Raw genomic sequence first — 16,633 nt, forward strand, 5'->3', positions numbered from 1 at the left:
GAGATATATTAATAGTAGCGTCTAATCTCGTCCGCGAGGAGATATAGGCTCTATTAAAAGTAGGCTAGATAGTCGGCCTATCTCTAGTAATTGGCGATAGCGGCTCTTACCGCTTATATTTACACTATATACTCGTCGTATAATAGCTAGAGGTATACGTCGCCTCTAATATAGTAGATATAGTAGGACGTACTTCTTTCCTCGTATAGCCCGTTATATACGAGCTCGCCGGGCGATAGATACTCGCTATAGCCGATACTAGACTAGAAGTAAGTATACGGTACTCGCGAACCGGGGTCGTTATTAAAAAGACGGTTTCCGGGGTCGGTATAACGAAAGTACTTAACGCGGAAGAGCGGTAACTTTATAAAATCTTCTAAGAGATAGTTTACGTATTAATATAGCCTAAGTTAGGCCTTCTTCTTATTCTTTAGATTAGGGATATCGCGATTAGCGTACTACTAAATTATCTTTAGCTAACTTTAGGATAAGAATATACCGATAGACGCGGGTATAGATATTACTTCGTAATAATCTTTATAGCCGATAATCTTAATATTAAGTAGCTTAAGGGCGAAGTAGCGCTCTTTAGAAATAACGCGGATATTAATATAGACGTTTAACCGTCTATATTTACCGTAGAAGAATCGGCTATAAATCCTACTACGATAGTAGTAGTATATATAGGCTATCTATCTAGGCGGATAGTAAGTTTTATTAAATTATATAGTCTCGTAACCCCCTTTTTACTCGAAGACGTAGTAGGCGTAGTTTCTAAGGCGTCTATTCGCTAGTAGAAAGTTACGAACGGGCTTACTATCGAAATCGAAATCGGAAGATAGAGGGTAACTACTATAGCCGTTAGAGAAAAGAAGAGACTCTATAAATATAAACGCCTACTAAGAGTAACGATCTACTTAAATACGTATATCGTTTCGGCTAACGTATAGATTATATTAATCTAAATCGAGCCCTTCGTGCGTTTAAAGCGGTAACGACGAGAGTTTATTAGTAGTATTAGATACGTTAGAATTTACGCCGCTTAGATCGACGTCTATATCGTTAGCGAATAGACTAATTTTTATAGGCGATAGTAGGCTCTACGTTAATATTTTTAATACTAGCGACGGCGATTAGCGTTAAGAGTATAGATATATACTAGATAAAAACCTATATAAAAAGCGAATAAGTCGAACCTCTAGCTCGTAATAATAGTAATAGGCGCGGGTAGTACTATTTAAAAGTAGAAAAGAAGAAAGATTAGAAGAAGCGAGTTCTATTAATTAATAGATATTAGAGGGGGGGTAAGAGAACGGGTAGATTTAAGAAAGATAATAAGAAAGAAAGTTAACGCGGCGAAAGAATACTAGAACGTAGGTTTTATTAGAAAAGTAGAAAGAAGTAGTAGTATAAGAGAGTAGGTTTTATTTATTAATAAGATAACGGCTTTAGAAAGCTTCTATTCTATTATCTTTCTAATAATACGCTAGCGGCTAGTAATAGAAAAGACGCGGCTTAGCCTAGTAGTCGTATAACGTAAGCGTAGTATAGTAAGATATAGATAATAATATACCGATAACTTTAGAGTCTATTTCTTAGGCGAATAGGGCGGGCTACGGTCGATCGAAGTAGAGTAGGATATAAGATTAATAGTTTTAAATAGCGATAGAAACCGACTAGATATAATACTATATTTAGATAACGAAAGAACTATTATTTTAGTTATACGTAGATCGGCGCCGGCCGGCCTAAATCGCTAACGTATTAATTAATAAAACTTATACCGGAAAGCTATATATATAATAGAATAGAGAAGAGAATAGAGTGGTAATAGGCGCGTCCTCTACGCTAGAGCTAGAGGTAAGAAGAATTCTCTTATATCTAGATTTTATCGTCTTCTAATAAAAGAATTTTTTAGTATTATTCTTTTTAAATCTTATTATTTCTTCGAGAGGGCGGGCTAGGGCCGGCGGCGGAGCCGAGGATAGAAATAGAATCTATTAATTAATAATATCTATACGTATTAACCCGTAATCTTAAGCCCGTTTCGGTAAGCGTATACGCGTCTACGGTAATATATAACTAAGAGAAATTTAGTACGCCCTTAATAGTAAGTAGTATTTAAAAATAGAAAAAATACGGGTATCTAAAAAACGGTTAACCCGTACGGTCGATTCTAAGTTTAGCGGGGATTAGAAATCTAAATACTTATTCTATAGTATTAGGCCTAAATCGCTAACGTATTAATTAATAAAACTTATATTAGAAAGCTATATATATAATAGAATAAAGAAGAGAGTAGAGTAGTAATAAACGCGTTTTCTACGCTAGAGCTAGAGATAAGAAGAGTTCTCTCGTATCTAGATTTTATTATCTTCTAATAAAAGAATTTTTTAGTATCGTTCTTTTTAGATCTTATTATTTCTTTAAGAGGGCGGGCCGGGGCCGGCGGCGAAGCTAAGAATAGAAATAGAATCTATTAATTAATAATATCTATACGTATTAACCCGTAATCTTAAGTCCGTTTCGGTAAGCGTATATACGTCTACGGTAATATATAACCGAGAGAAATTTAGTACGCCCTTAATAGTAAGTAGTATTTAAAAATAGGAAAAATATAAATATCTAAAAAACGATTAACCCGTATAATCGATTCTAAGTTTAGTAGGGATTAGAGATCTAAATATCTATTCTATAGTATTAGCCTTTTAGTTAAATAGTAATAATACGGCGCTAGGCTAGAATATTTATAGTTTAAGATATAGCGTCTTTCTACTCTTTTAAGGGGTTATATAATCGAGATTTATTAGTAGACTATTTTCTTATTCTAGACTAAGCTAATAAATAATTATAAACGAATTCTCGTAGCGTTTAGCTAAATACTATTAACTCTTAGTTTCGCTATATAGAATTCGCTAGGCTAAGAGTCCTTAATTTCGCGCCCGCGATATCGTCCCGCTAAAGTCGGGGATCTAGAAGTAGCGAGTAACTATCTAGTACTATTTTTCCGTCTTTTATAGAGTTCGTAATAAGAGTCCTCTAGAACGCTTCTCTCGTCGAGTTAATATCTCTATATACGCTAGTAATATTTACGCGGCTTAAGAAATACGACTGGTCCGCCTTATTATAGTAAAAGGCGCTTATGCTAGTAATATCATCTACGAAGATTCCCTACACACTTATACGCGTGCCAGTCGGGTCGAATCCTACTCTACTAGTTAGGTCTCCGGAAGCGTAATAATGCCTCGGAAGCCGCAAGACCGGACCTCTTATATACGCCTAGCATGGGACCTAAGACGGCATTTCGTGCAAGCAGCCTCGATTAATGGGCCCCGCGCCTGGTCCAAGTAATCCTGATTTCTATTTCGCCGGTAGCATCCTCGAGAACATCTCGTAAGAGCCCTGCACCTGCCCGATTGGGCTGTAGATGAGACGAAGACCGCTCAGATTACGACCACTCGAGAACATAGCCTGCGTGAACTGGCGGTAGATATCCGTGGTATTTAAGCCGTAATCCGGCGTGATCTGAGAAGAAGCGCCGGCGATGCTCCTCAGGCTAAGAATACCGTAGACCTTATCTTTGTCGTTCGTGGCCTGCGCATCGCGGCTCAGCCCGAGCGTCCGCAGGACATCTGGAGTCTCGATGGGGGCATCACTATGCTGAACCGTCTGCAGCGCCTCGATCTCCAACAGGAACTTCCATAGCCTCTCCGAGTCCAACACGTCGTCGGCGTGGTCCGACAACGGCAAGCGGTTCCCGGTGAAATCCCACTCGAACCCCCCAAACTTCGACCCCCCGGCCTCCAAAACATCCCATCCGAACCGATGCTCATCTGCCTGTATCAGCTCCGCCGCCCGGAATACATCCCCCCACACTACCCCCCTCCCACCGCACAGCACCGGCGAAACCTTCCCCGCCAGCGCCGCCTCCTGCAGTATCCACAGCCGCCGCCAGTACGGCCGCGCGAACAGGTCATACAGCGCGCGGTACACCTCTCGCCGCATCGGACTCACGTGCCGCGCCCACTTGACGAACAACGGCCGCATGTCCACCGCCCGCGTTGAGTGGTAGAAGCCGGCGTCCAGCCCGCATCCGGTCTCTGCCCGCGCGCTGAGCCACTCGATCGCCGTCATCGCGATGTCGCTGCCCGCCGTCGCCGGGCCCAGCCACGCGATGACTTCGCGTGCCGACGCGTAGATGGCACGCATGCGTGTCACTTCTTTTGAGCGCTCGGCGAGGGAGGACTGGTTGATGCAGAGCGCGTCGACCCAAAGACCGGCGGTTTTTTCTTCTTTTGCCTGCTGCCCTTGCTTCTCTTTCTCTTCCTTCTTCCCCTCCTCCTCCTCCTTCTCCCCTTTTTCCTCCTTTCGACGCACGACATCCCGCGGCAGCCGCCCCCTCAGCTCCCGCAGCGCCGCCTCCAAGTTCTTCGTCACCTGCACGACGGCACCGTTGACGACAATGGGAGCGGTTCTGGTCGGGTCCCCCCATACGTACGATAGCGCGGCGTAGTCGCCGTCTTCGACCCGGGCGTTGTCGTCTCCTCCGCGCGCCTCGGCTTTCGAAGTCGCGCTCGCATCTGGCAGCTGCTCATCGTGAGGCACTTTGCTCGGATCCCAGAGACAGTCAGTCGCGGCGGTGCCCGTGATGCGGGGCGACAGTTCGATGGCGTTGACGTTGGGGTTGATGGCGGTGGTGGCTCCGGAGGAGAGGGGTATCCATTGGCCGAGAGATGATGATGACGATGATAATGATGATGCTCTGGACGTTGGTTTCTTCTTGAATGGGATGTGCTTTAGCCTGCAGTGCACCATGCCGTTATGAGTGGAGGTTGTGGTGTCCGTGATGACTATTTGCACCACTCGTATGTCGCTGCCATCCGGACTGAGCGGTTTGTAGTTGATCATTGGACGCGAGAGGATGGCCCGAAGAAAAGGGGTTGGAACAAAATCGTAGTGCTGTGGACACTGATGTGGGAAAGCTTAAAAGACAGGTAAAGTCCAGGGATTTGATTCCTACCCGTGGACGCTGACGTGGCTGTGGCGTTTGATCAAATCCTACGAAACTAATTTAAGAACTTGCTATACAAATCAAGTAATAATTTTTAACGGTTTATTATTTTTCTCTAAGAATAAAATACGCTTAATTAAACGTTATCTCCAACTAAATAAAATATTTTTTTATATAAGACCTTTTACTTTTTATAGCTATCCATCTTCCTATAACCTACGAGTCCCGGCTCGGACTGTACGTCTGGAACACCAAAGATTCCTCTCACTAGGACATTACCAACTCGCCCCACTTCCTATCCTTCCACCTCTACACTTCCGGCAACTCCGGCGTGACCCAGTCCATCGACATCCCGTCCCGCTGCTCAATCTCACGCTCACGTATCGCATCGTCGACGCCGACACCCAGTACTTCCCCTGCCGCCCATACGCACCATCCCGCGACGGGTACCAGTCCGCGATGCTCGGCCGCACCTTCCTGCAGGGCACGCATATGGCCCAAAACTGGGAAACGGGGTGTATCTGGCTTGCATAAGCCTCGGGTCCATCACACGCCGCGCGAGACGTCAAGACCATCAACCCTAGCTCCACCTCGCTTACGAAGCTTCCTATCGAAAAGTCGTGGGATTCGACGCGGGATGGTGTCCTCACACCCTTGGGTGGAAGAGCGGCGGCGGCGGCGTCGGGCACGGCAACTGGCGGATCTGGGACTGGTGGAGGGCTGTCGACGGGTGCGGGGGCTGGGATCAGTGCGGGGGCTGCGCTGGGTGGGTTGGCGCTGCTTCTCGGCCTCGCTGGGGTCATCTTGTAGAGGAGATGCCGTCGTGAACATGCTAGCACCAGGCAAAGTGGTGGCGTAAACGGAGCTCCATCAAAGGCGGCGGAAGGGCCCGGGGCAGGGGGGCTTGGATATCCTCAAATGGCTCCGCATGTGCATCCGCAAGAGTTGCCAGTGCACGAGCGCGCTCCGAATGAGTTGTCGGACCAGATCAAGCCATTTGAATTGCCCGTGCAAAAGCGCTAATAGGCATCGTTTCGTCACTGGCTGGATATCCACCGCACTAGACGCATCAAGACTGCGGCAAGGCCTTGCAACGCCATACAGCGTGAGGACGTCGCACGGATAACAGTGGTGGATGTGACTAGCGGCAGCGGCAGCGGAAGTGACTGGTGGCGTCGCCGCCAGCTCCCCCGATCCAGCACATGCGGGTTGACGTACAAAGCCCCTCGGCTTCGTCGGGTGTCCTAGGCCCTCGTAAGACCCAAAGGCTACGACCAAGATGGCGGGGGCCTACGTCGTCAAAGCCGAAGCCGGCTGCCCGTGTAAGGTTCATCTAGGACATGGACGACGCAGGCGGATGTGCGGAAATGCCGAGCGATGACAGCAATGTGGTTACGTTTGGCGGAGTAGAACATGGAGTGCCAGGCGTCGAGACCTTCCGTTGTATAGGCCAGTACCGGTGAGTCACTGGTTTACCATTGAGCGCGCTGCATCGCCCTGGTCGTTATCGAAACATGACTTTCCACCTTCGTCTTCGCCAGTGTACACTGATTTCGCACTATACCCGGCGGGATTACTCGCGGCCTTACGTCGTGGTTTCCCTCTTTGGCACTGTTTCGGGCGTATCCAGTACCATCATGGCGACGTACAGCTTTGTTGAAATGCCTTGTTAATAGTTCCTGTGGCGTCCTGCATCAGTTATCAAATGGATCGACTTACTCAAGCGTCTCCTACAATTGTCACCTGTTTAGCTCTTCGACCAGAAGAGCAGAGGTGCAGAACAATAGCTTTAGGATTTTAGATGGGTAGTTCGATTGCTGGACGTGATTATTCGCAAAGCCAGTCGGGTCGTCGCGAGTTCGCCCGCCTGGTCTTAAGTCCACTATATTTCTTATCGCAAAGATCGTTTTCCGCGACCATTCGATCGTTAACAAAGTAACCAAATAAGGAAAAAGATAGGTATAAAACACGCCAAGCCGGATGTAGGGTAGTGGCTCATCCGAACGGTTCTGCTTGGCTTCGAAATTGCCGAGTGTAAGGCTGTATCTGCGGGGCGCAGGCCTAAGGGGAATGCGTCTTCCAACTTGGGCGTAGTACGTAATGATCGACGTGCTAAACCGTGTGCTTGTCTCTGGCCTTTGCATCTCTCGCTTATGTGATGTGATACGATAGATGATCGTTGTTTCAATAAGCGCTCCACATTGAACGTTTGGAAATTAGCGTTGTTTCCTAAAGAAACGGGAGCTTCGCGCTCGGATTGCTTTTCTGATTTATATTTGAGTTTTAGCTTCGTGTTATTAGCCGTCTTGAATTTTCGGCTCACGACGTTCAGCCCTTCACAGGCAGCGCTCTAGCCTAATACTTCCATCCTCCTTTCTATCATACGGACAAACCCGACAGAATGGAGCTCAAAGACCTGGCGTTACCGCTGGTGGGCATCGTGTGGTCCTTGATTGGCCTGTCCTGTATCACCTTCGGTCTTCGGGTATACGTGCGGGCATATATGCGGAAAGGGCTTGGGGCTGACGACGGCCTCATGTTGCTTGGCCTGGTATGAGTCCACGTCGAAATTTATCTTTGCCCGGTTTTGGCTTACACGGACCCAGGTCTTATTCGTTCTCAGTGGAATCCTTACCACTCTAGCAGCAGATGCGGGATTGGGGATACATAATTACGGGGCGACGGCGGTGGAAATGCGGGATGCGCTAATGGTCTGTCCGATATCGCCTTCATCTGTCAGTTGCCCGGTCTGACCTAACGCCCCCTTTAGTACTTCACCTTCTGGCAACTCGCCTACACGACTTCGGCCGTGTTTGTCAAAGCCGGAGTGTGTATATCCCTCTGCCGCATCACGACAGTGCCACTCCACAAAAAGATTCTGTGGACGCTCATCGCCGTCTCTGTCGTAGCGAGTACAGTTGCCTGCGTAATCGTCTTCTCCGGATGCCGCCCATTCGAAGCCACGTGGGACAAGACGATTCCCGGAGCAAAGTGTACAGGCGCAGCCAACTCGCTTTCTACAAGCTACATCATCTCGGCAATTACCATCGTCACCGACTGGAGCTGCGCGCTTATGCCGGTCTTTATCGTTTGGGACGTTCAGATGCATTGGAAAGTGAAAGTGTCCGTCTGTCTGGTTTTGGGTCTCGGCGTACTGTAAGATTGATATGTTACCATGGCAGGCATGAGCGACAAACTGATTCGAAAAGGTCGAGCGTGGCCACCTTAGTGCGTCTAAAAGCGATTCCAGCGTACGGAAACAGAGATGACTTTCTTTGTAAGCGATGCCTTGCAGAAATCACACTAAATATAGAACTGACCCAGCACAGATGGAATGGCGGATATCGTGGTATGGTCAGAGACAGAAATAGGCCTTGCAATTATCGCCGGCTCCATTGCTGCGCTGAAGCCGCTCTTGGCCAAAATCGTGCCAAGCTTTGGCAGCAAGGCAGGGTTGAGTTACAGCCACCACTTGAGTGGAACCCTTGGAGAAAGCCACCGATTGGGAGATTGGCCTGGCTGCGGTACGGCTGCCACAGTCGTCGAGAACAACAATTCCTGCCAGGACCAAAAAGACGAGTCGGACAATATCAGTCAAAAGGGGCTCTTGGGGGAAGTGGTGATAAGAGACTGTGGAGCAGCTCGTATTGCCGCCGGATGCCAGACGGATCACGACAACCCGACTACCCCACCTATCGGCGCCTTCGTCCCAGCTCGGACTTGACCAAATGCATGCATGCTCCACACAATTGCTTTTTGGAAGATTGTAAGGCATACCAGCCATCCATTGCCAAGCGCGAAGGCCGTGCAAATAAGTGAGGACTGCGTCCGCCAAGACGTTCCCGAGGACGCACTGGACCGAAATGGCCCGTTGGGAACGAGTCAGTTTCCGTTGTGGGGTTCGGGTAGCGGGTAGTCTACGGTCCGGACAACGGTCTTGTTTCATGTACGACAAAGGCTGACTCGCCTCTTACAGGAGCCATTACAAAAGCTGGTATCGCGACTATACGGAGGCAGCAAAGCCACCAGCATGTCCAGACGCGAGTTCAAAGTAGTCATCGTTGGGGCCAGTATTGCTGGCCTCACGCTGGCAAACCTGTTCCAAAATCTCAACATTGACTTTGTGGTGCTCGAGGCTTACGGGGTTATTGCCCCGCAGGTTGGCGCAAGCATCGGCTTCCACCCAAACGGCCTCCGTATCCTTGACCAGCTGGGATGCTACGAAGACATTCTGAAAATTTCAGCAGCTGCAGACAAGACTACCGTTCGAACGGAAGATGGTCGTGTTTTGCATTCCCACAGTACCTCCAAACACGTCCTACAGAGGTAAAGACCCAGACTCGCACTCAACCCGGCTAAACCACTCATGCTTCTATTGACAGACATGGGTACCCGATCCTGTTCCTGGAGAGGCGAGATGCCGTTCAGATTCTCTACGACCATGTCCGGGACAAGACCAGAATCCGAACCGGCCAGCGCGTCAACCGGGTCGAGCTTCTGGGAGACGGGGTGCGGGCCTACACCACCAACGGAGACGCGTTTGAAGGCAGCATAGTCGTAGGAGCGGATGGAATCCACAGCACGCTTCGCGAGCAAATGTGGGATCTAGCGAACAAGCTCCAACCGGGCCACATTCCGCCAACGGTAGGAGACTGTACGTCAACCACTGCGTCCCCACCGTTCTCCGGCTAACACGCGTAGCCATGCCTTCCGAGTATGGGTGCATCTTTGGCATCTCAAAAACCACCGGCGACATCAAGGCCACCGAGGTGCATCTCACGCACATGAAGGACGCCGTGATAGCCGTCATGTGCGGACAGAAGGATCGGCCCTTCTGGTTCTGCTTTTTCAAGCTCGAAAAGCCACACTATGGCATTCGCTTACCTCGCTATACCACCGAGGATGAACTGCGTATCGTCGAGCAGAACGCAAAAGCACGCATCACGGACCGGGTACAGTTCGCGGACCTGTACGCCAACGTCGAGTTCTCGACCACCACGCCTCTCCCGCACCACGTTTTCGACAATTTCTTCTTCGATAGAATCTGCCTCGTGGGCGACTCTGTGCACAAGGTGAATGTCTTGGTCCGATCCGGCCCGATCTGCGTTGCTGACCTCCATGTAGTTCAACCCCATCTCGGGTCAGGGAGGCAACAGTGCCATTGAAACCGCAACCTGCCTTGCGGATAATCTGTTCGCCGCCCTCGACGCAAGCGAGGAGAACACGCTCGACGCAGCCCAGATTCGGGATGTCTTTGCCGCCACGCAGAGTAGGCGGCGCGCGCGAGCCCAAGCCTTGGTCAAGGCCAGCATTACCGCACAGCGCGTGTCCGCTTGGGAAACCACTGTTCTGAAGTTCCTGGACACGCGCATAGCACCCATGCTCGACACAGAAGCCATTGCCGACCAGATCAGCGAGCCCATCGTCGGTGCTGTAAGCTCACGCTTCTTGCCGCTTCCCACCCCACCGCATTCAATTCCGTACGAAGACGAGCTGCACGACGCGCCTCGTCCGCGAAGGCGGTCGTGGATCGTTGCCACCGCAACGTACATGGGCCTTCTCGCCATTGGCATATACTATCTTGCTTACCTGTCGTCGAAGAACGGGACTCTGGAAAAGGCACTCGGCGAGATCAGGACCAGGATATCCGAAGACGGAGGCTCTTTCACGCTCCTGGATCTCGAAAGCATCCCCGTCGTCGGTCCCGTGTTGGTCGCCTTCGCCACCTACTTCCCCGCGACGGAATTCGGAAACCTCGACCTCCGCTTGCTGACTTTCTATCTGTCCATTTCCGAATTCGTCATCTTCGCCATCTGGACGCTCGAGTCCTGCCGGCCCCGCAATCGAGTGTCGCCACTGAGATTCGCTCTCGTTTTCGGTGCCTTGAGCCATTGCACTGCCGTCTGCTTCATAACCCCGCTCCACGCTCTGCTCGACACAGTCACCACCGCTTCTCCCACCAAGTTCTGGCCGACTTCGACACACGTCCCGCCGGCCGACGCGCGAGCCATCCTCCCCGCCATGACCGTCGGCATGCTAGTCCCAACGCTCTTCGTGTTCGTGGGCCTGCCAAGCCGCCTTGCCAGGCAAGTCGCGATCCTGGTGTGGGCCTTCTTCCCCCTTTACATCCACCTGTCTCAAAAGTGGTTCGCAGCGAGATTTCGCGCAGCTGCCGAGCCCGCCACTCTGACCGCTGGCTCGCCCGTCTCCGTGGCGGCCATACGCCGACTCTTCCACTTCTCGTTCGCCATCAGTGCCTTGGCGCATTTTTATGCCGTCGGCACCTCCTCCTTGGTACTCGGCTCCGTCTCATCCGTTTTTGCCTTCCGGCCCTCGAGCCTTGATTCCCCCCTGTCCGGCAATCACAACATGTATCTGGTGGACTTCTACATCACCATGGCCGCCGCACTGCTCTGGTCGCTGGCTAGCATCCGCGACCTGGAAAGGAATGGCTTGGTGGCACGCATGAACTGGCCCGTTGTGTTGTCTGCAGCTCTTGCTGGGAGTGTTGCACTTGGGCCTGCAGCCGTTGTTTCGGCCATTCTTGCGTGGCGGGAAAGCAAGCTGGCCCAGCCTGTCAAGGCAAAGTTGCTATAGACTCGAATGCAATCCGTTCTCAAGTATAGCCCGTAGCTGTCTTGCCAACACGCCGCGCTTACTCGGACGCACCAACCTCACTCGAGATCTAAGAGGACACGGCATTTTAGGCGGCATCTCGGCAGTTACATGTCAAGTCAGAGTCGATCTCGCTGAGGGAACGGCCATCTCTAATCTATCTTCGTCCGTCTACCTTTGTTATCCCGTACTATCTTCTATAGACCCGAACTTTAATGTCAACCTGTTTGACAAACCAATAATTAATCTCCTTCCATTCTGTGCTCGGGTCAACGAGCTCGACACGAAAAGACCGAAGAAACTGTGCAAGAAACTTCCAGATTTCCACGGTAGCAACCTATCCCACATCGGGAAGTTAGCACTCATACGCGTAGAAAGAGTCTCATGAAACGCACGTTTTTCCCAATGCATTGGCGTGTACCCTGTCCAAATTGGAACATGTGTTTGTCCATTTCTTTTGCCCCGAGGCGGAACCAGCGGTCCGGGTTAAAGTCGTCCGCATCGTCGCCGAAGATTGATTTTACAAAATGGAGTGCAGCTGGATTGACACCAACGCGGTACTGGAGCTGTTAGCATCAAGTGTTCTGGAAAATCTGGCGAGGCAGCTTACTCCAGCCGGAACAAAATAACCACAGAGCTCGCGACCACCCTCGGGGACGTGACGCGGGAAGGTGAGAGCAATGGACGGGAACACACGCATGGCCTCCTTGCAGACTGCAGACAAATAAACCATCTTCGAAGCCTCATTGTACGTCATGATGGGACTGAGCTTGCCCTCGGCTTCATGTTGATCGATTTCAGCCTGCAGCTTCGTGTAGGTGTCGGGATTCTTGCAAAGATGGTACAGCGCAGAACGGATAGCAATGGCAGTGGTGTCGCTGCCGGCGAAGATGGCCGTATACGACTCGGTGTACACATCCGTGATATCGAAGTCTGGCGACTTTTCACGGCTTACTTCCAACAGCTTTTCGAGCATGTCTGGCCGGCCTTTGCCCAATTCGACGCGCTCATCGACCAGCTTCCTCGACACTGCGGTCAAAGAATTAAACACCGATACGCTGTGCCTGAACCTCGCGGAGAACGGTAACATCAGGATCTGCAGCGGCCATAGGACCTTTGGAAGCACTGCCATGCGGATAGCGTGCGGTAGGATGATGTCCACAGCGGCGATGTAGCCTCCGATATCTTTACTCTCGCGTAGGAATCCAAACATGCGGCCGAAGAACAATTCGCCGATAACGTCAAAGGTGTACCTTGGAGAATGTCAGTTGTCTGCATTTGAGTAATCCAAGGAGTAACCCACCAATGCACCCACTCAGATATGTCAAACGCATCCCCTTTGTCAGCCAGTTCTCCCATGCGCTGCATGAACAGCTCGATTACAGAATCCAAGTATCTTTCGTTTTCCAGCACCGTCTTGAAGGCGAATATGTGTTGGATCATCCGGCGGCGAAATGTGTGTTTCTTCTCGTCCAGCTGCGTGAAGCTGTCGGCGTGCGGAGAGAGATTTGGTGCCTGGGTAAGATAGAAATCTGTCTTGGTGAAGCCACCATTGACAGCGTAGATTACTTTCCAAGCTTGGGGATCACACACTGAGCACTCGTTGGGAGCAATCCTCACAATTGGCCCTGTTTCCGAACCGTTAGCGAAGGCGAAAGCAGGTGCCAAATGGAAAGTCCCAACCATATTGATCATGCAGTTTTTTGGTATAGCGGTGCATGTCCTCCGCATTTACCCTTTGCAAATACCATAGCCGCGAGACAGATGCCCAGAAAGGACCTGGAATCTTGGCGAGGGGGGAGAAGAGTCTTTGGTAGATGATCCAGCCAAAGCAAAAAGCAGCGAGCGAAACGGAGCAGAGAATTGGGTATGAAAAAGAAAGAGCCATTCTGGCTTCACCTTGCACGCAAACCGAAGGTGAGCAATGCGGTGGGTGGAACAATGCATTTGAAGCGGTAGGACGGCTTATATTTACGTGGAGCTGTGGAAAAAGCCCGGTCATTTCCGGATCCACGACACCGAAGAGTACAGCGCTGGATCCGACCCGTGGCGTGAAAATTATGGATCCCTGCAGCAAGTGTGACGAGGGTCTCTGGCCGCATTTCGATGATTTGATAGGCCAAGCAGAAAGCAACTAGGTACGCTGGTGGACGAGTGCAGAAGCTATTCGGGCGGGGCCAACCCTGCCGCGGGCCGGCGATTCCGACAGTAGGTAGTGGCCCGCGCCGCACCCACTTTTCCTTAGATTGACGTCCGGACTACTGTATTGTATGTACTATCTACAAACTGTCTGGATTTGCTTGACATTATCCCCGCGAGAGTGAGGAATTGCAATTGCCTCGTCACAAGCGAGATTACTGAGCATAGTTGATGAAGATCTTGCATAGATCGGGCAGGCGAAAGCGACCAAGGCTTCTCGGTTGGTGCGGCGCAGCGCTGTGCCACACAACTCAGCTATCATTTTCCTAGCTATTTCATATTCTCTGACTCCGCGTCCTTCTATTGGTCCGCATTTAGCGGTGTATGCACCCCCGCCGCAATCCTTCAGACGTGACTCGAACTTAGGGTGACGAGGTGCCTTGGGAGTGCTCCACGCGGCATCGTGTGCTTGTAAATGAGACCAGACTGGCCTGCTGTTGCTCGCCGATGGATCCACTGTAGGAATAACCTAGTCATGATGCTGGACTTGGTACCAAGCACACAGCTTGGTCTGGGTTGATGCGGCCCTCATAAATCAACTCTCATCCCTGTGGCTCTGAACCAAGCCTCATGGAAGCACCAAGCGACTCGACACAATGTCACCCGAAAATCATTCATACTTTGCCATATGGTGCTATGTGTCATATGCCCTTGGTACATTTGTTGTTGTTCTGCGGTGAGTGCAGCACAGCTTTCCCGAAATCACACATCTTGACGGAATTTAGACTCTACACGAGACTCTTTGTCGTCACCAGTCTAGGTGTCGACGACTACTTCGTTATCGCCGCAACGATATGTTCAACCGGGATCACTGCCTGCATTCCGTTCATGTTCAACCTTGGAATCGGCAAGCACATCATTCATCTGACTGTATACGAGGTCAACCATGGCAGAAAGGTGAGCGAAATCCCAGTTTGCTGTTTCCTTCAGCCACTGACGACCGCAAAGTGGGCATGGTATACTCAGATCATCTATTACTTAGCATTGGGGTAAGTGAGGCCAAGAAAGCGGTCCCCCGCGACTGGCCTTTCGACAGCCTCATCAAGACCAGCATCGTCTGCTTGTATCTACGCATCGCCTCACATCCGATACACGTCAAGTTTCTTTATAGCCTAGGAGCCATTGTATTCCTCCATGGCATTGCATCTACCTTTGTAGGCAACACGTCCATTTCTGCATTCTTCAAAACTAATAGCCATCGAGGCCACACTGTGCATGTGCACGCCCATTTCAATTGTGTGGAGTAGCACTTTCCCCGTCGGCTGCGACGATCTCCTCTCTTTCAACTATTTCAACGCCGCATTTCATATATTAGCCGACATGGTCCTCGCGCTTTTGCCAATTCCCGTGTTGAAGAATCTTCAGATTGATCCGGCGCGGAGAAGTAAGTGAGCTCCCTCTGTTTGTCATCATGTGCTGACCAACACTTCACAAACTCAGGAGGCCTCGTTGTCATCTTCGGCGTAACCGCCCTTGCCGTTGCCGGCACTATTGCTCGATAGGTCACGAGTGTCATTGCGCTTAATGTAGGCGCCGAATTCAGCTACGAATGGGCAGCTGCCGAGCTGTGCACATGCGTTGAGGTTAACATGGGGCTGGTCTGTGCCTCCATACCCGCATTGCAGCCGCTGTTCAAGAGCACGTTGAGGGGCTGGTCCAGTCTGGGGCGACCACGAGATGATTCAAGCGGAATATTGAATTCCGAAAGTGGCGTATTTTACTCCAGAGACACGAACAACCTCCGCCAATTGAGGAGTGGCATGAGTGACGAAATTGAAGGGTGGTCGAAGATACATGGGACAGGGGTGACGCATACACCGGCCAAGTGGTGTAGTGAGAGTGAAGAGCACATCCTCGAAGGGGGAATTGGTACGCAATCACGCGTACAGCAGGGAAGAGGGCATGTTCGTAATGATTAATATCACACTGCTGCTGCTGGCACAAGTTGGAAAGTAATTCAGCCGTCGTGTAGCTTGTGCCGTCGGGCTTGTTGAACGGGAGCAGCGGCGTTTTCATGGCGAGCGGCATCTTAGGAGCCAGACCGGGCTGCCCGGCTTCGTTTTCTTGTGCCTTTGCTGCCACGTCCAGAAGACGTATCGGGACTTGGAGCTTTGTCGGGGTCCGGCGGGACCATGAGCGTCCCCTGTAGCCAATTTGCGACACTGCCGTTGAGCTAGGTATGAAGTGTTCATTGTCGGGTCGGGACAGCTGCTGTTATGCGCCTGCGCTTACACTCGACGTCTCAGTAGGTAGTAGAATAGATGCAAAAGTATCATTGTACAGGAGGGGCTACATAAGGGGTCTGTCTCAATTTTTCCCTGGTCGCAATCGGACACTGGGGATCCCTTGAGGAATTTCATTGCAGATCGCGCGGAAAGGCTTCCCAAAACGGAGTGCTTCCGCTTTTACGCGCCCGGAGCACGTAGTCATTCATGGGTTGTCGCAGAAGATAAGAGAGAGATTGGACAACATAGGCCACGGGTGTGCCGAGGAAGGGGGGCCAAAATAATCCAGCATTGTAGATCTATTACGCATCGAAGCGGGTTACCTGACCTGTTCATGAAGCTCCTTAAATACATATATCAGTGGTGTTTTCTTTTGAGAAAAGGCAGTAGACAGAAGCAAATGCAACATCGTCTAACCACTAATGGGCTTCAAGTCCACAACGTCTTGGTCTACGATGGCTGTGGGAACCGAACGTCGATGACGTTTTTCACCCTGCGCAGCTGACCTGCATGGCCTCTTGCAGATCAACCTCTCCGCCCCACCTACTCTCAACTGCACCACACCAGGCAACACTGCGTGACC

General features: G+C 50.7%; 5 protein-coding genes across 5 annotated transcripts; 2 read left to right on the forward strand and 3 right to left on the reverse strand.

Annotated features, from left to right (window-relative positions):
* Positions 1 to 3,360: 3,360 nt before the first annotated feature.
* On the reverse strand, positions 3,361 to 4,908 carry BKCO1_630001 (heterokaryon incompatibility protein; the record flags this gene model as incomplete). Its single annotated transcript, XM_020278104.1, has 1 exon — positions 3,361 to 4,908. The coding sequence occupies one exon, from the start codon at positions 4,906 to 4,908 to the stop codon at positions 3,361 to 3,363; it is 1,548 nt and encodes a 515-aa protein (XP_020126524.1).
* Positions 4,909 to 5,320: 412 nt separating this feature from the next.
* BKCO1_630002 (uncharacterized protein) lies at positions 5,321 to 5,814 on the reverse strand (the record flags this gene model as incomplete). Its single annotated transcript, XM_020278115.1, has 2 exons — positions 5,321 to 5,488; positions 5,611 to 5,814. 2 exons carry the CDS (start codon positions 5,812 to 5,814, stop codon positions 5,321 to 5,323), a joined length of 372 nt encoding a protein of 123 aa, XP_020126523.1.
* Positions 5,815 to 7,412: 1,598 nt separating this feature from the next.
* On the forward strand, positions 7,413 to 11,608 carry BKCO1_630003 (fad binding domain-containing protein; the record flags this gene model as incomplete). Its single annotated transcript, XM_020278126.1, has 9 exons — positions 7,413 to 7,562; positions 7,618 to 7,722; positions 7,782 to 8,167; positions 8,221 to 8,288; positions 8,341 to 8,630; positions 8,988 to 9,337; positions 9,394 to 9,665; positions 9,713 to 10,083; positions 10,136 to 11,608. 9 exons carry the CDS (start codon positions 7,413 to 7,415, stop codon positions 11,606 to 11,608), a joined length of 3,465 nt encoding a protein of 1,154 aa, XP_020126522.1.
* Positions 11,609 to 11,868: 260 nt separating this feature from the next.
* BKCO1_630004 (pisatin demethylase) lies at positions 11,869 to 13,312 on the reverse strand (the record flags this gene model as incomplete). Its single annotated transcript, XM_020278137.1, has 5 exons — positions 11,869 to 11,884; positions 11,941 to 11,963; positions 12,022 to 12,186; positions 12,237 to 12,879; positions 12,930 to 13,312. 5 exons carry the CDS (start codon positions 13,310 to 13,312, stop codon positions 11,869 to 11,871), a joined length of 1,230 nt encoding a protein of 409 aa, XP_020126521.1.
* Positions 13,313 to 14,421: 1,109 nt separating this feature from the next.
* Positions 14,422 to 15,327, forward strand: BKCO1_630005 (uncharacterized protein; the record flags this gene model as incomplete). The annotated part of the gene is made up of 5 exons (XM_020278148.1): positions 14,422 to 14,501; positions 14,551 to 14,722; positions 14,774 to 14,814; positions 15,073 to 15,209; positions 15,266 to 15,327. 5 exons carry the CDS (start codon positions 14,422 to 14,424, stop codon positions 15,325 to 15,327), a joined length of 492 nt encoding a protein of 163 aa, XP_020126520.1.
* Positions 15,328 to 16,633: the final 1,306 nt, after the last annotated feature.

This window comes from Diplodia corticola (assembly GCF_001883845.1).
Source record: "Diplodia corticola strain CBS 112549 chromosome Unknown scaffold63, whole genome shotgun sequence".
Classification (NCBI taxonomy): Eukaryota; Fungi; Ascomycota; class Dothideomycetes; order Botryosphaeriales; family Botryosphaeriaceae; genus Diplodia; species Diplodia corticola.